The 24,755-nt window shown below is 44.7% G+C and overlaps 1 protein-coding gene across 1 annotated transcript in view; it reads left to right on the top strand.

Moving 5' to 3' along the window:
• HTT (huntingtin) overlaps nucleotides 1-24,755 on the top strand; it is a 142,895-nt gene that overhangs the window by 9,338 nt on the left and 108,802 nt on the right. The window contains 5 exon segments of the mRNA XM_047718723.1: nucleotides 4,893-4,976; nucleotides 15,032-15,152; nucleotides 20,118-20,177; nucleotides 20,547-20,626; nucleotides 22,260-22,398. Of these exon segments, the coding sequence (XP_047574679.1) occupies nucleotides 4,893-4,976; nucleotides 15,032-15,152; nucleotides 20,118-20,177; nucleotides 20,547-20,626; nucleotides 22,260-22,398 (484 nt within the window).

A 24,755-nucleotide genomic window follows, 5' to 3' on the forward strand; every position in this document is an offset into this window, starting at 1 on the left:
TGACTTATTTCACTCAGCATCATCTCTTCCAGTCCCGTCCATGTTGCTACAAAACTTGGGTATTCATCCTTTCTTTTTTCTTTTTCTTTTTTTTTTTTTTACAGCTTTATAAACTATATTTTTATCCCCAGGGGTATAGGTCTGCGAATCGCCAAGGGGCCTGGCCTTTTTTATGTGCCTCTTTCAAATGTGTGTTTCTGTGCAGATCACTTCAGTACGGAAGAGGGGCTGACTGAAGTTTGTGGGTTTTTTTTTTTTTTTTTTTTAAGATTTTATTTATTTATTTGACAGACAGAGATCACAAGTAGGCAGAGAGGCAGGCAGAGAGAGAGGAGGGGAAGCAGGCTCCCTGCTGAGCAGAGAGCCCGATGCGGGACTCGATCCCAGGACCCTGAGATCATGACCTGAGCCGAAGGCAGCGGCTTAACCCACTGAGCCACCCAGGCGCCCTGAAGTTTGTGTTTTGAAGGTGAAGTTACATGATTGGCATTGCCAAAGTTGGAAGAGTCCAGACTGCTTGCCCTGTTCATCCATTTTCTGCTCAGAACAAGGCGGTTCCCTTTTTACTTTAATTTCCATTACTTACTTTGCACGTAGAACAAACCAGCCTGACCTCTCGTGTCATCAGTCAAAGTTAAATTTACGTGGGTGGAGATGAAGTGGTTGTGGTTTTCTTAAATTTCCCAGTTTACTTATTGGACAAAGTAAGGTAGGAAGGAGGTGTTTCAGGCAGGGACCATAGAGTGTAAAAGAGTTGAGCTTGAAGAGCAAGACCTAAACTACTGAGTTATTCTGAGGGGCCAGAGTTCCCTGAAGGCTGGGGAATGTGGAACATCTGGGAAGTAGCCCGAGGCTGTGTCCTGATGGGCATGGTTTAGACCAGGTTTGGGGAGTGGGTGTCCCATGGCAGTGGTTTGTGCTGTGTACAAACCACTTATCACTTTCAGTAGGTAATACCTGTTCTTTCAGTAGGTAATACTTGTCGAGCTTTCAGTAGGTAATACTGGAAGGATTCTATTTTCCCCCGTTCCTGATAGTTTTGGTTAATGTCTTTGTTGGGGTGTCTGTGGGTAAAGTCTGATCCCACACTTTAAAATGTGGGTATTCTTGAGTGTGATAAAGAGGGAGTGCTTTTTACAGGATTTGGTTACACTTGTCTGCCTTTTTAAGCAGGCATTTTTTAGGGTTTGACTCTGATGTCATAAAATTGTGTAGTTCTAAAAAGAAATTGTGTAGTTCTTTAATAATAGTGTGTCAATTTCGCATGTTTAGCTATGTTGGCAGTGACAGTGGGTTTGAGGAAAATGGAGCAGAATTAAAGTATTTGGTAGCAATTAGATGGTTTGTGTTTATGCTTCTCACACAAAACAAGTACTTACTGATTATTGTTTGAATTTTAATGGCGAGTTTAGGAACCATTGAAAACTGTCAGCAGAACTTTGTGATTCTTGGGCTATCAGTTTTGTGTGGAAAGATTCAGATTTCTTCATTGCTAGCAAGTGATTGTGAATCCGGTAAGAATAGAAACTCGAAATATGTGTGTTTTCTTCTTAGCCGACCGTGAGAGAGTACTGTCTTCTTTTTCAGAATAAGATTCATCGAAGGTGCTGCTAAGAGACCTGATTGTCTAGAGTGTGGTGGGCTGGAGAGCCCGGGCTCCAGCTCCCGTTCCCACAGCCCCTGAGCTCTAGCACTCTAGCACTGCTGCTGCTTTTTAGTAGCTTTGCTGTTTTCTACTTTTTCTTTTTTTTTCCATCTCTTGGTTCTAGAAATTTAGATTCAAAGTAATTATCACTGTGTCTTCTGAATCCTATCTGTAAGACTGACTCAAGAAACTTTTGAGTCTATTTTAATGTGTATTTTACTTATTCTTCTACAGAAAATGTTGACTTATCCATTTCTGTACTGGCTTTTTATGAACATCTGTGAAGTGCAGGCGTTGTGCTGAGTGCTAGGAACAGAGATGTGCTGTGGGCCTTGCTCTTAGTCTCTCATCCTGGGATGGCCACTGCCAGAGCAGTTGTTATCAGCGTGGCCTGGACGCTGGCTGGTGGGGCCTGGGAAGAGAGCCCGGGGAATGGGACAGGCTTTCCCTACCAGGAGCCCCACGAAGAGGAGCAAGACGGAAACCGACAACAGTAGAATGTATTTTTATTTTCTTGGGTGAGATCCATATTCTGTCCTTGACTTTTTGCTCGTTTGAGGAACGTTTACTCTGGTTCTGGTGAGGGGCAACAGTGTGGCTAGGTCTTCGTGAAGTCAGGCGCAGGCCTTACAGCTGTGCTGTTTGTTGCTCACTGTATTCTTTCCGCTTATCCCATATATGAAGAGGGAGACAGAGTTCTTGTTAGGACTCGTATTGTATCTAAAATGTTCCACTGGCCTGGCCAATTCTCCATCAGGCAATGCATGTGATTAGTGTGAAGCTGGTGACTTTTTTCCTCTTTTCTGGTATCCTGATATGTGAATTCAGTTCATTTAAGGCCTTAGGCAGATTTCACTTGGAAATCAAAAGGTAATGGATAGGTGAGTTAGTTTGCTTCCTAAATGCTTAAAACAGTCGATGTTCTTTAATTTTCTTGGTGGCTGTCTTACACTGGGTCAATTCTAATTTAATCTGGTCTTTAAAGAAGAGAACATTTTAATTTTCGCATAGCTCTCTCTTCTTTCTTCTTTAAACCGAGGTATGATTTATGCTCAGCACAGGGACCTGGTTAGCATCCAGTTCTGTGGGCTTGACACATGCATAGCTGTGTGCCTACTACACAGTCGGGGTTCCGCAGTTTCATCACCCCCTCAAGCTCCCCCTGCCTCTTTGCTGCCATACCTCTCTCCATCCCCTGTAAATTACTGACCACTTCCTGTCCCTGTAGTTTTGTCTCTCCCAGGACATGCTAGAGATGGAATCCACCGCCGTGTGGCCCCAAGTCTGGGACATTGACATTCACCTTGTGTGTGGTAGCGTTCTGCCGAGCAGTGCTCCATCGTGCACTTGTGGGGCTTTGTTCGTCCGTCCGGTGGGTGAAGGATATTTGGGTTATTTCCGCAAGCGCTTTTGAAGTGGGTGGCTCCTGAGGATGGGAGGTGAGAACCCTCTGCCTCTTGTGGTCCCTTAGGGACCCAGGCTGCCCATCCTGTTGGTTCTGCAATCTTCTTGTCTTTATTTGTACAATCAAAACCTAGGTGTTAGGCATGTTTGTTCTAGTTGGAGGGACTAGATGGGGAGATATCCAGGGTAAGCTGGTGAGGTGAGGCTTCCATTCCCATTTCATCTGTGAGAGAATGAAGGGGTGTGTCTCTCCCTACCTGCAGGAGGCTAAGGAATGGAATTTCTAATTGGGGGGCATGTGTCCAAGAAGGAAAGATTGGTGTTTGTGCGGATGACAGGCAGGAAGTCTGCAGTATTAACTTACTAGTAAAAGTCCCGTTCAGGAAAGAGACCAGTGGGAAAGACACACTCACCAGTCCCTGTAATGATGGACCCTAGTTGGCCAGTCCTTGGGAAGTCCCCCCCCACCCCCAGTTGCCATGAAGGAAGTGTCTCGCTCAGGCTCTGATTCTTTCTTGTTGAAAACCCTGGTCTGTTCTTTTTGGCTTCTGGTTCGTCCTTGCCCCTTTCTTCTCCAGCCACATCTGAAGTGCCTTTTGGAGGTGTTGCCTTCATTGGATTGTACAGTTTGTAATAGCCTTTTCCTTCAGACACACTTTTGAAGCTGAGGGTTGCCCTGGGGATGAAATAGTCACAGGTGTTCACAGGTTAGACCCACTGCCCCTTCGATAATATAATTCCCTCAAAAACTGGTAGTCTTGGGGCTGCCTGGGTGGCTCAGTGGGTTAAGCCTCTGCCTTCAGCTCAGGTCCTGATCTCAAGGTCCTGGGACCGAGTCCCACATCAGGCTCTTTGCTAGGCAGGGAGCCTGCTTCCTCCTCTCTCTCTCTCTACTTGTGATCTCTCTCTCTGTCAAATAAATAAAATCTTTAAAAAAAAAACAAAAAAACTAGTAGTCTTCCGGTTTGTTTCTAGTACAATGTACTGGTAACCACACTCAAATACTTCTGTGAATGTAGTTCTTCAGCCTGGTTTAATTTTGGGGTTCCGGGGCGCCTGGGTGGCTCAGTGGGTTAAGCTGCTGCCTTCGGCTCAGGTCATGGTCCCGGGTCCTGGGTTCGAGCCCCGCATCGGGCTTTCTGCTCAGCAGGGAGCCTGCTTCCTCCTCTCTCTCTGCCTGCCTCTCTGCCTACTTGTGATTTCTCTCTGTCAATAATAAATAAAATCTTTTAAAAAAAAATAATTTTGGGGGTTCCTCTTTGGATCATCCCTCTGTCACCTGTTTTGAAGGTTACATACCTCGAAGGCATCTGAAGCCGCAAGTTTGAGTGGGAAGCAAGTTCCTTTACTCTGATCTTGAATGGACTGTTTGTCTCCTTGTGTTGCCCCAGAAGTCCTCACAGGAGGCTTCTTCCAAGCTGTCTGGGTGTAGAAGCAGTCAGTCTCTCCCCGAGAGCATGAGGTCTGCCTTCAGTTACAATGGGATTTCGAGCAGTGGAGGCAGCTTGGTATGAAGAGTAGGGATGATGCTGTGTTTCCCTGAATCACGTGCCCCCTGCATTGGTGTGCTCTTGCGCGAGTCACTGCACTGCAGTTTCTCCTCTAAAATGGGAAAAATGGGTGCATCAGGGACATCACCTGACTTTTCTGTGGAGAACCTCTAGTTCAAGAAGCCTTGCTTGAGCTCATCTGTGCCTCCTTGAGCTGACCCAGCCCGCCCCCCAGCGTGGAGTGTGGTTTCTCCGTGGTGGTCTGGAAGCGCTGTGGAATGAGTGACTGATGCGTGGAACGTCAGTGGAGTGGCTAATTCAACACATACTCACTTCTCCTTTGTTTCTTTTAGAAAGAAAGAACTCTCAGCCACCAAGAAAGACCGCGTGAACCATTGTCTGACAATATGTGAAAACATAGTGGCACAGTCACTCAGGTAATTGCACTTTGAACTTCCTAGTAAAATTGAGACTCTATTTTGTTCCTAATGTGGGCTAGAATATTCTTGGTCTCCCCAGGTTTCTTAAGACATTTAAAGGCCCCTTTTCTCATACTTCTGGCTGTCACATAAGAAGTCACGTTCCTTTTTGTAACTTACAAACAACAGTTGTAACCATTATGATAATTGAACAGGGTGTTTATATTTACTTAGCACTCTTGCTACTGTGAACATTGAAAAATCTTCTGGTTGGTATTTTACTTATTGCAGTAATTGAACAACAGGAGACTGTCCAATGACATGTTTTGCCTTTGCTTCTCATTGGCATCCTGTTGCCATTTGGGCATGCCCAGCCATGGCCGATGCCTGCTCACCTGTGCATGGGGATCGCAGGGCCCTGGGCAGTGGACTAGGCCAGTCTCCCTTTCTTCATGTTTCTTTTGGGGTGAACTCAAGGCACCTTCTTTTGGGTCTTTGCTAAGTCTCCGCATTCTCTTTGCTTTCAGTTGTCTGTCTTTCTAACCACTGTTCCTAGAGACTGTGGATGGTAAGTATTTTAGGCCTCTTTCTAGGCCTGAGTAGGAGACAGATGTGCCTGAGATTTCTGAATTCTGCTACTTGGCTGGATATGGGTGAAATACTTCTCTCCTTGGTTTTCTTTCTCTCGGAACAAATAATTCATGTTATTGTGCTGCTTGGAATCTGGAAAGAGCTCTCTCTAATCTGTTAGAATAGTAATCTGGATGGAAACTTAGTGACTCAGTTATTTTTAATGGCACCTTGCATTTGTATTTTATATTTTCAGTGTGATTTCTCATATAATAGCTCGTTTTAGCTGAACTTGTTCCATCGTTTGGGAGATGTGCTGGATGATTTCTGTTTCTCTCTAATTTGTAGAAATGTGGGAAGCAGATGAAATAACAAATGAGAGTATGTGCTGAAAATAAAAATTCTAAGTTAGCATGCTGTTGTAGAAAACAACACTATGATAAAAGTAGGGAAAAAAAGCTTTGAATCCATCTCTGCTCCTTAGAAGCCAGCTGATTTTGGATAAATTTAACTTCTTTCCATCTCTGTTGCTGCATTTGTGAACTGTAAGTCCTGATTTTTAGGGTTCTCGTGACATCAGCTGACACTGCGGATGTGTGTTTGTTAGCCACGTGGAGCGAGAGCTCTCTGCGGTCGTGACAGGTCTCGTCCAGAGCTCTCAGGCGTCACAGCTTTCATGCGAAGTGACTTCGATCCCTGACAAACGTTTGCTCTCCTGCCGCAGAGTTTTGCTGCTCTCACCTCCAGCATCCAGGAGTCCAGGAACATTTCACTGCGAAAGCTTACGGATCCAGAGACAAGCTCTCTTCCACTTGGAATGCTTCCTGTTCTGTACTTACGTAGTTTCTTTTGATCATTCTCAGTGGAATTGATGTCAGCTTAGATTTTTCATACTAGAAAAGTATGTTGGGATATCTTAGGATTGGTTTGGCTCAGTTTGCCATCTTACATCAAAATGGTAGCCATAAGTGGTTTTCACAAGGGGTATATTTCTTCTGTTTTTATGGAGTAATGCTGATAGTCATACTTCTTGTTTTACAGAAGGACATGTTGATGGAATGTTTTATGGATCCAGAGAGATCATCTCTGGTGTCATAAGATCAAAGAACAATTTATTTTTAAGATACTTAAAAAAAAAAAAAAAAAAAAAAAAGATACTTTCCATACTTTGCAGGAATTTCAGAGTGTGGAGCTCAGATAGATGATACACACACAATGTTTCATGAAATCTTTTTTTTTTTTTTAAGATTTTATTTATTTATTTGACAGAGAGAGAGAGAAATCATAAGTAGGCAGAGAGAGGGGGGGAAGCAGGCTCCCCGCTGAGCAGAGAGCCCGATGTGGGACTTGATCCCAGGACCCTGAGATCATGACCTGAGCCAAAGGCAGAGGCTTAATCCACTGAGCTACCCAGGCACCCTGAAATCTTTTTTATAGCTGATGTTCCTGTGATCTCTCCTGAGTATAAATATAACTAAATCTTTGGTACGTTTCTATAGGTTCTGTGATATACTAACCTTTTTCCAGTGGGGGTTATTTCAGTGATTAGCTTCCGGAGTTATGTGGGAAGTCATCTAAAACTTCATGATATTGTGGCCATTAGTGTACTTGGGTTCCCAATTTGGTGGTCTGACTTACTAGTTCCTCAGTATGGGTCAGCAGCATGATCATCCAGAAAAGTTGTCAGAAATACAGTATGAAGATACCTCACTGCCCTCTTTCCAAAACACACTTATATTTTCTGTTCACAGGTGGTCTGGGAATTGTTCTTTTTTTTTTGGTCAGAAGAGAGTGAACTCGGCAGACAGAGTGGCAGGCAGAGGCAGAGGGAGAAGCAGGCTTCCTGCCAAGCAAGGAGCCTGATTGTGGGACTCGATCCCAGGACGCTGGATCATGACCTGAGCCAAAGGCAGAGGCTTTAACCTACTGAGCCCCCAGGCATCCCTGGGTATTTGTTCTTAACAAGTCTCCTCTCAGGAATACCTAGGAACCCTTATCTAAGCGTGCGTACCTTCATAAAGTGGTTGGGTAAAAATAATTATACAGAAATCTTTAGGTTTCCTATATATTAGTGTAGGTCAGTCAGAAAATATCAGGGTTCAAGATCTAATTCACAGTGGCGCCAACATAGAAAATTTCAAGGAACTGACAAAAAATACGCAGAAAATATGTGAACTGCTGTTGGCTTTCCTGAAAGGTTTAGATGACTACATTGCTTCCTAAATGGAAGACTTTTTATCATAAAGCTGAATTTTCTCTAAATAAATCCATAAATTTAAATAGCCTTGATCAGAGTTCTAGTATGGGTATTTTTGAACTTGTTCACCTGCAAGAATAAATACATGAATGTTACAAAGAAAATTTGACAGGTCAGCAGTATGGTGCGAGGTGATACAAGATTAAGTTAGCTGTCAGACATGAAAGAAGGTATGGGATAGAAAGGAGAGTGTATGTGTGCATATCTGTGTGTGAGTTTATGGTAAAGATAACATTTTGTATCAGTACTGAAGTGATGGGTTATTGAACCAAATGACTTGAGGAGAATTATGTCTGTGCCTCATATTGCAAACAGATGTAAATGTCAGGTCAATTACTTAAATGTAAAAAAAAAAACTATTATTAAAAAAAGGATTTTTTGATTTTAGGAAGAGGAAGGCTAATAATATAAAGGAAAATATTGTTTTGACTGGAATATAGTTCAGTATGTCAAAATCCACCTTAAACTTGAAAGTAAATTCAACTTGGGGATAGTATTGACAGCATGTATCTCAAAGGCTTAATAGCTGTATAAAGAGCAATTATAAATCATTAAGGAAAAGACTATCAGCCTAATAGGAAAGTAGGCAAAGAACATGGCCAGGTAGTTCAGAAGGTAAGAAATATGTGTGGGCCAGTGAACCTGACAGCTGACATGTATTTTTGGTTTCCTGTGGGAAAATATTCGTATTTACTAGTCAGGGGAAAGAGACTAAAACAAAAACAAGATTAGCTTCTATCTGTCAAATTGACAAACATTAAGAAATACTAAGGATTTTTGTCAGATGTGAGGCAGCCTTTCTTTAAAGGCAGTTTGACAAAAATATCAAGCTTCAGACAGTCATCTTTGTGGCAGTGTCTCCTGAGGACGTTATCCTTGGGAAAGTGTGTGATGATGTCAGTGCAGTATTGTTCATCCATTAGAAAATTAAAAATAATCTTAATGACTTATTAGTTGGGGAATTGAAAAGGTAAAATATACTTATAGAAAGGAATGTTAATTAACTTTATAAAAGATGATTGTTAGGAATGTGTATTTGTGACCAAAAAAATTATAATACTATATTAACAACTTAAGTTTAAAATATTAAGAAAGATATTTGCTCTGGCTAAGATAAATACCAAAGACAGATTTACTTTCCTGCCTAAGACAGTTGATAATGGATAAAATATATGTGACAGTGGTTTTCCAGACATCAGGTGAAGAGCAACAGCAGTCCTCGAAAAATGGAAAACTAGCGTGGGAGCCATATGACTTCTTCCTATTACTGTGTGGAAGGAGTCCTGTGGGGAGGGGAAACCCAGGCAGAGCCGTGGGGCAGATGGTTAAGGAGACAGACAGAGCTGTCAGCTACAGCCAGCTGGGGAGAGTCCTGGAGAAGAGATCTGCACAGAATGATCCCTGGAGCCTGTGGAGGGACTGATGCTTGAGTCTTTAGTTCCTATGGAAGTGTGGGTGCCTGTGAGGACACGGCTTCCGGCTGGGGTAGGATCACTTGGAAGGATTAGGAGGAACACTTGCTGGAGCTCACACCTGTTCACCCAGCCACGGTGGACAGGTGTCCTTCCTGGGTCTTGGCTGGGGTGTACAGAAGGCTTTGCCCTCATGGTAGGGCTAACTTAGCCCTGAACTAAGATGTTATTCTGGTCCTGCCTGATAAAGCTTATAGGCAAAACCTGAGATCGTACTCTTTCATAGTAACATAATTGTTCCCCAGAGCAAAGCTCAAGAGTGTTTATAGGAATTCAATAGTATATAGTGCCCAACGAGGTAGAAGTTACAGGACCCAGCATTCAGCCAAAACTTTTCAGGAGTGAAATAAGCAGGAAAATAAAATTCTTAGGGATCCGTTGAAACTGACTCAGAAATTGCACAGATGGGAAAGTTTGTACAAAACCATGAAAACGCTTCCTTTATTTTATGTACTCGAGAAGCTAGAGAAAAGATGGAATGTGTTACGTAGAGACAAGACATTCAAAAGAGCTATGTTGGGGGCGCCTGGGTGGCTCAGTGGGTTGAGCCTCTGCCTTCGGCTCAGGTCATGATCCCAGGGTCCTGGGATCGAGCCCCGCATCGGGCTCTCTGCTCAGTAGGGAGCCTGCTTCCCTCTCTCTCTGCCTGCCTCTCTGCCTACTAGTGATCTCTCTCTCTGTCAAATAAAAAAATGAAATCTTAGAAAAAAAAAAAAGCTACGTTGAACCAAGGTGAGAGTGCCTACAGATTTCTTGCTGGAAATCATATGCACCAGCAGTCAGTGGGGCGTCATTTGTAAAGTTGTGGAAGGAGAACACTGTTCGACTGCATAGCTAGTCAGTCTGTCTCTCAAAGGTGAAGTAAAGACCTTGTCACGTATGCAAAAGCTGAAACAGTTTATGTCCAGTAGGCAGCCGCTCTAAGAACTAGTAGTGAAAGTATTTCTGGTAGAAGGAAAGTAAGATCAGAGAGGAAGCTGGACCCACACAGAGAAGTGGAGAGCCAGGACGTGGTGACCGTGCCATGTGACTGGAAGACTTGCCCCCTCGTTTTTCATCTCTTCAAAAGTTAATGGATTGCTTGCAGCAAAAATAATAACCATGGATTTTGGGGCTTTATGACAGGCGGAAGCAGAATGTGGGACAACACTAGCATGAAGGCTGTTTCATAGCTCGTGGTTGGCCGAATAGTGCCCCTGCCCCCAGAGATGGCAGGTCCTAATCCCTGAATCCTGTGTAAATGTACCTCGAAGGGAAAGGGTCTTCCCGGGTATGATTAAGTTAAGGGTTGTGAGATGGAGAGATTATCTTGAGTTGTCCTGGGGCACCCTAGATGTAGCCACATGTATCCTTACGAGAGGGAGGCAGAGGGAGGTCTCTCTCTCTCTCTCTCTCTCACACACACACGCGCACACACGCACGTGTGTACACACGTGGCAACATGAAGATGGAGAAAGACAGGCAAGGAGATCAGGCCATAGGCTGAGGGGTGCCAGCCACTGCCATACTGGAAGAGGCAAGGAGCCCTTCTCCATTGGAGTTTCTGGAGGGAAGTACCTTGATGTTTGGCCCAGTGATACTGATTTCGGCCTTCTGGCCTCCAGAACTGCAAGAGGGCTGACACCTGTGGTTTTCAGCCACCCAGTTTCTTTCTTTCTTTTTCTTTTTCTTTTTTTTTTAAGATTTTATTTATTTGACAGACAGAGATCACAAGTAGGCAGAGAGGCAGGCAGAGAGAGGAGGAAGCAGGTTCCCCGCTGAGCAGAGAGCCTGACTCGGGGCTCGATCCCAGGACCCTGGGATCATGACCTGAGCCGAAGGCAGAGGCTTTAACCCACTGAGCGACCCAGATGCCCCTTCAGCCACCCAGTTTCTAGAAGCTGGTTACAGCAGCCCCAGAGCCCAGTACTGTTGTTCGTTTCTTATGCTGTATGTGAAGTGGTATAATACCATTAAGGCAGACTGGCGCAAATTAAAGATGTAGACTATAACCAGGGCAACAGTTGAAAGAGCAACAAGGAGTTATAGCTAATGAACCAGAAAAGGAGATAAAAGGGGTTCCTAAAAATACCCCAAAAGAAAGCAGAAATAGGGAAAAGGCAAATAAAGAGCACCTGGGGTAAGAAGGAAAGAAATAGTATGATGGTAGATTTAAATCTGCTTACGTCAATAATGACATTAAACAGAGAGACAAGTTTTTTCAGATCTGAGACCTCGCATATCTCGCCTACAGTAAACCCATTTTAAGTATAAAGGCGCAAATAGCTTAAAAGTTAAAGAAGGTGGCTGACCACGCTAGCACTGATCAGAGGGAAGCCGGGGTGCTTGTGTTAACATCAGACGGGGGATTTCTAAGTAAAAGCTATTACCAGAAATAGGATGGTCACTTTTATAATGATCAAGGTATCTGGTTCATCAAGGAAGCATAACAATCCTAAATTATGTAGCTAAGGACAGAGCTTCAAAAATACATGAAGCAAAACCTGATTGAACTGTAAGGAGAAACAGCCACAATTAGAGACTGATTTCAGTAGCCTCTCTCAAACATTCTTAGAGCAGCAGACATAAAATCTGGGTCTGAAAGACTTGAACAACACTACCCACTCATGTGGCCTGGTTGGTATTTACAGGCACTCCAGCCAGAGCAGCAGAAGACACGCTCTTCTCAAGTTTTCACAGCACACTTGCCAAGAGAGACCCCCTGGGCCATACAACAAGTCTCTAAATGGAAAAGGATTCCTACACGAGTATGCTGTCTGACTTCGATGCCATTACAATGGAATCTGTTCCAGAAAGATAGTCTGGAACACAAGTAACTCATTTCCACATGACCCATGGATCGCAGAGGAAGTCAAAGGGGAAATCTGAAAGCATTCTGAATTGACCAAAAATAAAAGCAGAGGATTTTGAAAGTTGCGGTATGCTGCTGCAGCATGTCTGAGGAGGGTTGCAGCACTTGGTGCCTGTCGTAGAAAAAAAGGAAAGGTCTCAAAGCAGTGACCTCAGCTTCCATGTCAGGAAATGTGATAAAGAAGTGCAGATGAAACCCCAATTTAGCAGAATGGACATAGAGAGCAGAAGTCAGTAAAATAGAAAACAGATAAGTCTGTAGAAGCTCAATAAAGCCAGAAGCGAGTTCTTTGAGAATGTCTGTAAGATTCATCAGACTGACCGACCAGGCAAGGAGTGGAGTAACACATTACCAGTGTCCAGAGTGAGGGCAATGAGCTTAATATGGGTTCTGTAGATATTGACAGGATTATAAGGGAGTATTAGGAACAACTTTATGCAATTGTTGGACAATTTAGGTGAAATAGACAGGTTTCATGACAGACAAATTTCTAAAGCTCTCAAGAAGAAATCTGTAACCTCATTAGCCCAGTGTCTGTTTTATTAATAAAATTTAAAAATCAATATTCAGTCTGATTATTGGAGAACTTTTATGCATGGTTTGAAATGGTATCTGAACTTGCTTTTTTCTTTTATTTATTTTATTTTATTTTATTTTTTTTAAAGATTTTATTTATTTATTTGACAGAGAGAAATCACAAGTAGGCAGAGAGGCAGGCAGAGAGAGAGGAGGAAGCAGGCTCCCTGCTGAGCAGAAAGCCCGATGTGGGGCTTGAACCCAGGACCTGGGATCATGACCTGAGCCGAAGGCAGCGGCTCAACCCACTGAGCCACCCAGGCGCCCCGTGAACTTGCTTTTTTCTTTTAATTGAGACATGATTGACCCATGATAGTGTGAGTTTGCGGTTGACAGCGTGTTGGTTTGATGCGTGGATATACCACAGTGTGAGGCCACAGTAGTCTTAGCTGACACCTGTGTTGAGTCACAGGGTTGCTGTTTCTTTTCTGTGTTGACAACAGGTAAGATCCGGTCTCTTAGCAACTTTGAAGTTCATAATCCAGTATTATTGATTATAGTCACTATGTTGTGCATTGGATCTTCAGAACTTATTTGTTACTTGCAAGTGAACCTACTTCTAACTGTGGGTTTTATAAAGTCTAAACACAGATAACATACCACTGATGAAAATTTTGTGTTTGAATTGAGATGTGCTGTAAAAAAGATTATGTCTATCAATAATTTCTTCATATTGATTATATATTGAAATCGTCATATTTTGGATATGTTGGATTAAATGAAATATATTATTATATTTATTATTTTTAAGAATTTGTTTATTTGTTAGAGAGTGAGCACAAGCAGGGGGAGCAGCAGGCAGAGGGAGAAGCAGGCTTCTGCTGAGCAGGGAGCCCGACACGGGTCTTGATCCCAGGACCCTGGGATCGTGACCTGAGCAGAAGGTGATGCTCAGCTGACGGAGCCCCCTAGGCGCCCCTAAATGAAATATGTTACTAAAACTAATTTTACCTCTTTCTTTTTATTTTTGATGTATCCATTAGAAAGCACAAAGTCAGACCTGTAACTCATGCCGTCCTTCTGTAGCTAAGCACTTCTTTGGGCAGCATTTGAATGCTGTGCCTGCCTCTGGGAGGCCTTTCCTGCTTGTGGATCACAGCTGTGGTCTGCCTGGGTGAGGTCTGACTTGCTGCTGGGTGGTGTGTTTTGTGTCTTGCTTGTATTTGTCGATCATTGCTAAGGTGGTCCTTTGGAATCTCTTCGGCTTGTGTTTCTTCTGACTGTTGGTAGGAATTAGGACATGGTGGGAAGGGGGCATTGACCCCCATTTCAGAGTATTCCAGGCTGAGATGGTAAAACAGCAGTTGGATTTTGAGGATTCAGAAATAACAGCATCATACAGACGCTGTATGACTGGCTTTCAGTTCTCCGCGGGGCTGTGAAATCAGTTCCTCGAATGTGGCCCGTCAGCCTGTCTCTGTCTTGGCTGTGTTCAGCCACGTGGATCGTGACAGCCCAGACCAGCTTTCTCAGTCAGACATTTCAAAATCACTTGCAAGCATTACGTAGTCTCTAGTCTTCGCAGGACTGAGCTAGAGAAGCAAAACCACAGCCTGGCCGTGGTCGCGTGTAGTCTGCGGTGCAATATGGCTGTGCTTCGGAACACATCGGAAGCACGATTTAAAAGGCATGAAACAGTTATATTGGTTTACTCTGGTGAGGATTCCAAGCATATTGTAAGAGTAAAAGTAACCTATTGGCAGAGAGCAGGGGGCTATCTGGGAGTGAAGCAGTGTCTTTTTTGCCTCTCTTTTTTTTTTAATTGAGTTTTATTACGTATAAAACAGTTCTTTTTAAGGTTTTTTAACAAAACTTGGGGGCGCCTGGGTGGCTCAGTGGGTTAAAGCCTCTGCCTTCGGCTCAGGTCATGATCCCAGGGTCCTGGGATCAAGCCCCGCATCGGGCTCTCTGCTTGGCAGGGAACCTGCTTCCTCCTCTCTCTGCCTGCCTCTCTGCCTACTTGTGATCTCTGTCTGTCAAATAAATAAATAAAATCTTTAAAAAAAAATGAAATTTGTATTGCAAATACAATTTCTTTTGTTAAATAAACTTTTACATTTTAGGATGGCTTTAGATTTACGGAACAATTGTGAAGAGAGTATAGAGAGTTCCCCTATACCCCACATTCAGTTACCCCAGTTATTAGCATCTTACATTACTATGGCATATTTTTCGCAATTAATAAATCAGTATTAATACACTTATCGACCTTCATTTTTTCATAATGTTGCTTTTCTGTTCTAGAATCCCATATAGGATGCCGGATGCCTCACTGTATTTTGGTGTCATGTCTTCGTAGGTTCCTCTGGGCTGTGACAGTCTCTCTCTCTCCTTTTTTTTTACTTAGAAATTCTCCAGAATTTCAGAAACTTCTGGGCATCGCTATGGAACTTTTCCTGCTGTGCAGCGATGATGCAGAGTCGGATGTCCGGATGGTGGCTGATGAGTGCCTCAACAGAGTCATCAAAGTAAGCCCATGAGCTGCTCTCTCTGGGCCGGACTTGTGGCTGGGGGAGTAGCTGTTAACGTACCTTCCTTCTGTCTGGAGTGCCACGGTCCCTCTGGATGTTTGCCCTTGTTTCACCTGGCGGGTGCTTTGGTGGAGCTCGTATCTGCCTGTGTGCTTGCTACCCCTGCTCTGTCTGTGTCGTGCATAGGTCATGGGGGCACTGCTGGGGACTGCTGGGTGTTCTTGAGGAAGATGTCACTAAGGCACCAACTTTTTTGTTTGGGCAGAGCCTAGAGCAGCCACGAGGCCCTGGGAGGGCAGGGGACGGGTTAATGGACTCCCATTTGTAGTTTCTGTATGGTGTGTCTGGACTCTCTTCCTTTGTCTGCTTTCCCGGCCCCTGCAGAGACCTCCTCAGGAGACAAGGCTCCCATAAGACGCTCGCTGGGGCTGGTGTGACGGGGTTGGGGGGAAGGAGTTCCCAGAGCAGGATGGCAGAGCCAGAAAGCCCAAGTGCTTGGGCTACAGGCGAGCTAGGGAGCGGAGAGAGAACACCGTCTTCTTCCCCTGCTGCTTTCTGAGCTGACTTTGGGGCCAGGACTACCAGAGCTTTAAGCTCCTTTTTTCTGCTGCCCTTGAAGATAAAATCCTTCTTCCACAGTTCTTAATGTATTGGAAAACTATCCTTGTTTTTCTCATTCTGCCCTTCTCCTACTTTGTGTCCCCAAGTCATCCTGGTCACCTTCTAGGCCACCTTTGTCAGTGATGAGGCTTTCGGGTTGTGTGTGCAGACTCATAGCACCCCTGCTGTTGGGGCGCCGGCGTTGGGGTTAGCACTGTACGTCTCTCCAGAATTGTTTTTTCCTTGTTTCTTTCTCTGCAGGGATTTTTGTTTATTGGATCTTTCTAGTTTTCTTATTTTTCCCCTGCGGCTTCCAGTTCCACCCCTGAAATTTTAGATAAGTCTTGGAGAAGAGCCTGCATCTCTTCATTTTCCTTGCAGTCTTTTTTCTTAGTAATCCTCATATTGCCAGATAAACCAAGGACTACAAGCTAACGTAGATTAGTGACTATTTCCCTTCTCGTTAGGATTTTAAGAAACAAAACCGTTCTTCTGAGTTCTTCTCAGGCCTTGCTCTGGAGAGTGGTTACGTTTTACATTGGCCAAGTGGTTACCCTTCCTTTCTCCTTCACGGGCCCTGCCTTCCTCAGCAAGAGGATCACTCCCCCTTCCTGCTCAAGGAGATTGAGGTCCTCTGCCAGGCAGATAGGGCATACACGAATTTTGGAGTCAAGGAGACCTTTGTTTGAATCTTGCCTCTGTCTCCTACTCACTGAACAACTTTGGGAAATGTATTAATTCTGTGAGCCTCAGTTTCCTTCCCTGCAAAGGGAATCAGACAGAGTGCGGTGGTGTATGTGAGCGTGTGTAAGGATCAAAGGTGGTGTGTTTAGCGCCATCCTGGCCACTCAGTGGTCCTCCAAGTGGTGAGAAGGACTCTTATTAATAATGAGTCTTTTTTTTTTTTTTTAATGAAATTCAAAAAAAATTTACATTTTGTATTTATAAATAGATTTACTTACTTATTTCTTAGAGAACATCATGAGCAGGGGGAGAGGGAAAGGGAGAAGCAGACTTCCCACTGAGTGTGGAAGCCAATGGAGGGCTCGATCCCAGGACATTGAGATCATGACCTGAGCCGAAGGCCGATGCTTAACTGATTGAGTCAACCAGGCGCCCCAATAATGAGATTCTTACATTCTCACCCAAAGAGATTGCAGGGTGTGGAAGAACAGCAGCTGCCCTCCCTCTTCTGTTACACAGACTCCTCGGTCTCCTGTCATCCAGGGGTCCTTCCCCCCACCAGCATCTTACTTGACTAGCCACACTTTCCGGGCTCTTCTCACCGCAGCCTCTCTGCCCAGGGAGCTGGGCAGGGAGCTCCAAGGCAGGAGCAGCCTTAGGGAGGCCCTCCTCCATCTGTAGGTAGCTGCCTGCTCTTCTGCTTTTGCTGGCACTCCCTGCTTTCGCTCGCACTCCACCTTCACCAGCAATTTACGGCCAGTGGCCCTGTCCTTCCTCTCCATGCCGGTGACCGGTTAGTGATACTCACATGCGTGTGGGGTCCATGTGCGTGGGGTCCCACAGCATATTTACAGATGGTCTTTTTCAGTCATGTTTTCTTCTCTCTAGGCCTAAACGTCCTTGCTTACTTTATTTATTCCTACTGGCAGGACCAGACTGGGTTTTTTCTGATGTTTTAGTTCTTGAACTTGTTGCTTAGACTCAGAATACCTAAAGAGGGCACCATGCCTTGCTTCATGGCAAGAGAGGGATTCAGGAGGGCAGAGGGAATAGTATGACCCCAGACTGCTCTGATGTTGGCCATTGGACATGTAGGCTTTGTTCTGTTTTCCAAGCCTTTCTTCTTCTTTTTTTTTTTTTTTAAAGATTTTATTTATTTATTTGACAGACAGAGATCACAAGTAGGCAGAGAGGCAGGCAGAGAGAGAGAGAGAAGATGAAGCAGGCTCCCTGCGGAGCAGACAGCCTGATTGGGGCTTGATCCCAGGACCCTGGGATCATGACCTGGGCCGAAGGCAGAGGCTTTAACCCACTGAGCCACCCAGGCACCCCCCAAGCCTTTATTCTTTAGTGACGCATTTCTAAGAACTGCTGGACTGAATAGCTTGGTGTGGTTGTCAGCTGTGACCCTGAGTCATAACTTAAGGCCAGAGTTGTCATTCTGGCCATCTCCTGTCCTATTTCCCCTATGTCCGGCCTCCTGGTGCAGAGATTCCTTGGCTCAGATGTCAGGGAGGGGCAGGAAAACAGACGTAACCTGGGATTCAGGTCCTTGACTTTTGTCTTCTGTTGTGTGTTGTTACATGCTTCTGATGAGACCAGACTCAATGGCCCGAGCCAAGGGCACATGTTGCTTTTCATTTATATAGGAAATGCAGTGGAGATCTGATTCAGCCTGGTAGTGTGCTTCTGCTCAGGTGGGGAAGCACATTCAAACAGAAGTCACTCAGTACATGGCACTGAACTCTAAGTTCTGAGAGATGTTGGCAAGTCATTCATGGCATCTGGAGACTGAGATGTCCTTCTGTCTGGGAGCCAGAGAAGGTTTCTTGGAGGTGATGGCTAGTAGGTGAGTGAGGAGATTAGAGATCCCCTTAACTCCCGCAGCCCCCTGTCTCTTGGGGGCTCCAGGAGGCCTCTGCAGGCTCACAGAGGAGAGTGGCTCTGGTGTGTGCCCTAGGAGAATGGGAGGCACTGAGGGTCGGTTCAGGGGGGCTTGGCCTTTATTTGGTAAATAGGAGCTCTCAGAGATTTAAAAAAAAAAATATTTATTTGAGAGAGAGAGAGAAAATGAGAAAGAGAGAGAGCATAAGTGGAAAGAGGTCAGTGGGAGAAGCAGACTCCCTCCCTAGCAGGGAGCCAGATGCGGGGACTTGAGCTGAAGGCAGTCACTTAGCCAACTGAGCCACCCAGGTGCCCACTCTCAAAGATTTTATATGTGGTCAGTGGAGTGCTTTATTTAGGAAGAGTAACCTGGTGACAGAGTGTGGCCTGCCTTAGAGTAGAGGAAGACCTGTGTACTGAGAATCCATGTGGGAGGCGGAGTAGTCCTGTCCTGGGAGAGTAAGGTCTGAGTGAGGATGGTGGCTGTGGGAGGGGGAGCAAGGAGGCGGAGGTGGGCTGTCAGGGGCTCCACCTGGCAGCTGAGTGGGTGTGTCTGCTTTGGTGAGGAAGGGATTTGGGAGCGGTGGGGGGATCAGATTGCTATCATGCAGTGACTGGGAACCCTGATTCTGTGCTCTTATTAGAGGTTTGAGGTTTAGTTTCTCTTGTTATAAAGAAAGTTTGAGATTGGTTTCTAAAACAAATTGAAATAAAACTTGGATGTGGCTTCTGGTTTTATTTGCAAAGTAGCATCTTTAATATATGTTTGTTTCGATGTGCTTGCTTAAGGATTTAGTACAAACTGAAATTGAAGAGTTAGGATTTACACATTTCTGAGACACAGTTATACTTCAGAAGCTCCCAAAGGTGCCTCTGCTTTTGGTTTTCAAATTCACTGAATCGGTAGATGAACCCATATGAGTTTTACTACAAGCAGCTCAGGTTGTAGATAGGATGTGCTCTCTATCACATGAAACAAGCTTGGTTTGCAGCTCGGTTCTATCTTTCCTTTCTTCTTGGTGGACAGGCCATCATTGGCAGTACCATTTCGGAGGAGGGGGTTCCTGCGGGCGAGAGTGGGGGCCAGGAATCTCTCCTCTCCCTTCCTTCCATCTTGAGAAACCCTCTTGATCATGGGCTCTGCCACTAGTGGTGGGCCATTCTTGCGGGGTTGAAGTTCGCCTGGTGGCCATCAGTTTGGTTGGGCCCAGAGGTGAGCAGGAATGGGGGCACATTCTGAGGTTCCTTACTGGTTGCAAGCTCTGAACCGCAGGGCTGGGAGCACCTGCGCATCGAGGGAGGACCTTCAGAAAGGACGGTGTCCCTGCCCGCCAGAGCGAGGGGCTCTGGTCTTCCATGTGTGCTCATTGCTCTGCTGGCGCCACAGACTCCAGGCCATTGTTGATCTTGGGTTGTCCAGCAGTGTGCACTTCAGTGAAAGCAAACCTTTCAGATGTTTTCTCCTCTCCTTAAAAATGTTAAGATTTAATATAAGAGCATTAGAATGAATTTGGGCCATCTACTATTGGATTTCAGTATTATGTCGTATTTCATTGTACATCAAGTTAAATTCTTTCCCCTCTGTTTTTTTGTTCGAGTGGGTGACCTGTGTCTGGTTTCTTCAGTGGTTGCCTGTATGTATGTGCTTCTTTCTCAACAAGCAGTTTCTCAGCTTAGTTTGCTAAATTTAGTTGCTAAAATTCCACTTTGCCCCCAGGTTGAAATTTTACTTGCCTTTTCGTTTTCTGCCGGGCTGGCGGAGTGAGTCTTCTCAGTCCTGGTGCTCTGTTGCAGGCCCTGATGGACTCCAGTCTGCCGAGGCTGCAGTTAGAGCTGTATAAGGAAATCAAAAAGGTAGGCTTTGATGTTCTCTTACTAAGCCAATGGTGCTGCTTCCCTGGATTGAGCAGCATGTGTGAAATCTTGTCTTATTTACTAAGTGGGAATGTTAGAAGGAAATGCTTCTGGTAAAGTACACTTCACCGCTTTATTTTCCTTCACAAGGTTCCTCTTCACTATTTATGAGATGGGATGGGAATTAAGTTTTCCATCTTTGTAATTGACGCCCCGAGACTATGACACTTCCTCGGCAGTTACAGTTTACGTGGCTTTGTGTCTAAACGTAGAAATAAGCAGTCATGTAAATGCTCTTGTTCCTATGAAGTCCTTTCGGAGTAGCGTCTGTGACTCTTAAGCGTGACTCACCACTCTCATCCCGCTCAGAATGGTGCTCCCCGGAGCCTTCGCGCCGCCCTGTGGAGGTTTGCTGAGCTGGCACACCTGGTCCGGCCTCAGAAGTGCAGGTAAGTTGTGCGCTCTGGAATATTCTTACTGTCTGCTGGGTGGGCGGGGGGAAACGCCTGCAGCTTCCTTCCCTCTTGGCTTCGGTGTCACTGGCTCAGAGGACTTCCCCAAGGTCTAATGTCGTCCGCCTCTGCCCTCCAAGTGGCAACCCATGTTTCTTGGCTTGTCTTCCTTTCGTAGCACTTCTCACTCTCAGAAATATTCGGGGACACTATCAATGTGCTTGTTTATTTCCTGTCGGACCCCCTCCCAAGAGACGGAGGTATGCGCCCCAGGACAGCAGGGGTCTCCCCTGTCTGTCCTCTGGTGCAGCCCAGCCCTGAGAGCTGTTTCGGCATGTGCTGTTTGCTGACAAGATGTTGTCACATGGTTGATGGTTGAGAACCAGTCTCCTCATTGCTTATAGAATGATATGCCTGTGTCTCTCACATGAGTTAAAACTATGACTGTTAAACTGTGAATAAAATATGACTGGTGGGAACAGTATGTCCTCAATGGACTGAGAATCAGAAGACCCCAGTTTTCATCTGTGTCTTCCTTCTCCTTAAGCGGTAAAACTCACGTCCAGAGACCCTTGGCTGTGTCCCTGAGAACCGGTGGAGGGCCGAAACTCCTCACTGTTAATAAGAACCGGTGATTATCCCACTGAGTTTGAGTTTAATAAGAATCTTAAGTGGCTTGCTGTGAGCTGCATCACCAAGGAAATTTCTTTTTATAGACCCTTTTTCTTTTATTCTCCTTATTTTGAAAATTTCGTTATACTTCTGAAGCAGCACATCCCAAGTTCTCCACAGAGCAGCCAGAGTGACCTTAAAAAATGTGATTGGCTCATGTCATTCCCTTACTTAAACTTTTTACTCATTTCCCAGAGGTGTCAGATAAATTCCAGACTCCTTACCCAGGCAGGTCTTGCCTCCAGTGGCCACCATCATCTCAGACACTCTCAGTTGACTCTTTGGCCTGATTTTGCTTCTTCAAAAAGTCAGGCAAGTTTCTCTTGTTCGTCATGCCTGGTTTATTTTTTTTCTGGCAAAATGGTCATCTCCTTAAGCCAGCCTAGCTTTTCTGCTATAGTCCCAGGTGGAGACCTGCTTGTCTCTGCCACGCAAAGGCTCCTATCACGTTAGTCCCGTGTTTGTTGAGGGGACTCATGTGGTTTCAGCCTTCTGCCCGGTGACTCGTTCTCCCGCATTGTGCACCGTCTGCACCTCCTCTCTGGAGGGCCAGGTCTTACCTCTAAGGCCTTATTTAGTCTGGACACTTAGAAGTATTTCCTTGCTCCCTGTTCAAGAAAACTTTTTCATTTCTTTTTTTTTTAATTGGTATTTTCTTATCTATTATTTTCTAATTTAAAATATGAGTATTTTATTGTTACAATTTACTACAGACAATTTTTAAAACAAGCTTTTGAGAGTCCTCTGTGATCACAGGAGAAGTGAAGGATGAATGTCTCCCAGCAGTTGAACTTAGTCTGCGTTTAGCCCTCCTGTTCTTTTGCCGAGGTTTGTCTGCTTTCTGTTAAGGACTGTTTTGCATATAAAAACGGCTGTTCCCTACAGGTACTAAATAATTGCTTATATTTCTCACCAAGTAGACCTGGAAGAATAACTCCTGTTCCTTTCACATATGCAGGCCTTACTTGGTAAACCTTTTGCCTTGCCTGACTCGAATAAGCAAGAGACCTGAGGAATCTGTTCAGGAGACCTTGGCTGCAGCTGTACCCAAAATTATGGCTTCTTTTGGCAATTTTGCAAATGACAATGAAATTAAGGTATGATTATTACCTCAAGTCACAAACATGAATGAGTCTGGTATGCAGTTAGGGCTTTCGGACAGGCAGTCATTTGAGAGTGCTTCTTGAGTTAGGCTGTGCTTCGTGATTTAGACGAAAATCTTTTCAATTATTTTGAAGCACACTAAAAGCTTTCTACTTCCGCTTTCTTATCATTTGGTGAGGAGTAGAATAGGGAGAGGGTATACAGATGCAAATTCAAGAGGCAATTTTCCAGAACAGATTGATTTTTGGGTGTATTAGACTGACTCTTTAATCTAGCTTGGGAGAGGTGCAGGCAGGCAGAAGCCCACTGATGATGGCCTTGTAGCCGGTGGGGACCACTTGCCTTTTTGTTTGTTCTGTGCCTAAACAAGCAAAACAAGCAACCTCCCTACCCACATTCGTATTTTGTTTTTAATGTCCAGAAATTGTGACCCTGCCACTTAGTCTGGAGATGACAGATTCTTGACTTCCTCCTTTTTGTGGGTCAGTCCTTTGTTAGTGTTTACCTGCACATTTCTAGATAGCATGCTGTATAGCATGTATATTATAACTCTGTACTGCTATTTAAAAAAAATTTTTTTTATACTATGAAAGACAAATTTAGCCCTAACCCGGTTCTTATCTTCTTAATGTAGTTCTATCCGTATTCAGTGTGACATTATCATGCCCAAGTAATAGTCACAACAAGTTATGTTCTGTTCTTGGATTCTATTTCTTGAACTATTTAGTTTTTTGGGAGTAAACAATTGCCTCTTTTTTATTTTCCTTGTTATTCTTTGGTCATTTATGTCTTCTCATACCTTCCGACAGCTTTGTAAAATGTGTCTCAGTGCAGTTCTCCACATGACAGATAATGTATTGGGTCCTTTTTCTCCACTGGAGTCTTCTGTCTTAGAATTCTCCAGCTGTTTGCCCCAGTCTGATTCAGATGCTCTCTAGGTCTGAGGACTTTTCTTTTCTGTCCTCCTAGGAATTGTTTTTGGTGCTCTCCTGTTTGATGCCTGATTTCTAGATGCTATGTCTTTACCTTTCTAGGCATACTCCCTTGTTGTAATGGAATTTGTGTTATGTTTTATTTCTATTTTCCTTTTCTTTTTTTCTGTACTTTCTAGATGTCTATCTTAAACCCTTCTGTTGAGTTTTTTTTTTTTTTTAAGATTTTATTTTATTATTTATTTGAGCGAGAGGCAGTGAGAGAGAGCATGAGTGAGGAGAAGGTCAGAGGGAGAAGCAGACTCCCCGTGATGCTGGGAGCCCGATGTGGGACTCGATCCCGGGACTCCAGGATCATGACCCGAGCCGAAGGCAGTCGTCCAACCAACTGAACCACCCAGGCGTCCCTTCTGTTGAGTTTTTGTTCCTGCTGTTATATTTTTAATTTCTGAGAGGTGCTTCTTGTGTTCAGAATGTTTGTTTTCTGGCATCCTCCTCTTGCTTCGTGAATACACTTCTTATTTTCTAAGGCTATCGATCACAGTTTTCTTAAGAACTTTCTTTGACTTCTGAATTGTCTCCTTCTTCTGTCTTCCTCTGTTCTCTCTGTTCTGGTCTTTCACTTTTATGTTGAAAGTTGTTCCTTTAGATTTGAGTGAGACTTTAAAAAGCTTATTGGAGGGCGCCTGGGTGGCTCAGTGGGTTAGGCCGCTGCCTTCGGCTCAGGTCATGATCTCAGGGTCCTGGGATCGAGTCCCACATCGGGCTCTCTGCTCAGCAGGAAGCCTGCTTCCCTCTCTCTCTCTCTCTCTGTCTTCCTCTCCGTCTACTTGTGATCTCTCTCTGTCAAATAAATAAATAAAATCTTTAAAAAAAAAAATAAAATAAAAAGCTTATTGGAAGCGTGTGTGTGGCAAGGCCTGTCCCATGGTGGGCTTCCTGAGGTGATAGATGGTGAGCCTGCTTTTCCACTGTGTCTCTTTAAGTGTCAGCCTCAGTAAGCCTTTTCCTTTTGAGGTGGTCAGTATCTCTAGAGGAAGGTTGCTCATTCTCCTGCTTGGAGGGGTAAACCTGGCTTTGTTTGTCCTGGAATCCGGGATAGGCAGGGCCAGCGGTCTCCCTGGTCAGAATGCACATTTTTTCTTCATTTTTCTGTTTTCTATCTGTGTCCCATGTCTGACCTTGGCTATGCCGACATCTCTGGAGATTATCCCCCAGTCTTTTTGGGAGGTGGGAAGTGAAGACCACTTTCTGGACCACCCTGGGGGAGAGGAGACCCAGGGCAGCATGGCCGGCAGTGCGCACCGGGGCAGACAGGCTGCTTTCCAATGTCTCGGGGGCCTCCCGAGCCTGAGCTGTTCTTGCAGTTCTGTGGCTTGAGTGAGCTGGCCTTTTGTTAGCGGCATTCAGACTCCCTG

This window comes from Lutra lutra, chromosome 2, assembly GCF_902655055.1.
Source record: "Lutra lutra chromosome 2, mLutLut1.2, whole genome shotgun sequence".
Taxonomy (NCBI): Eukaryota; Metazoa; Chordata; class Mammalia; order Carnivora; family Mustelidae; genus Lutra; species Lutra lutra.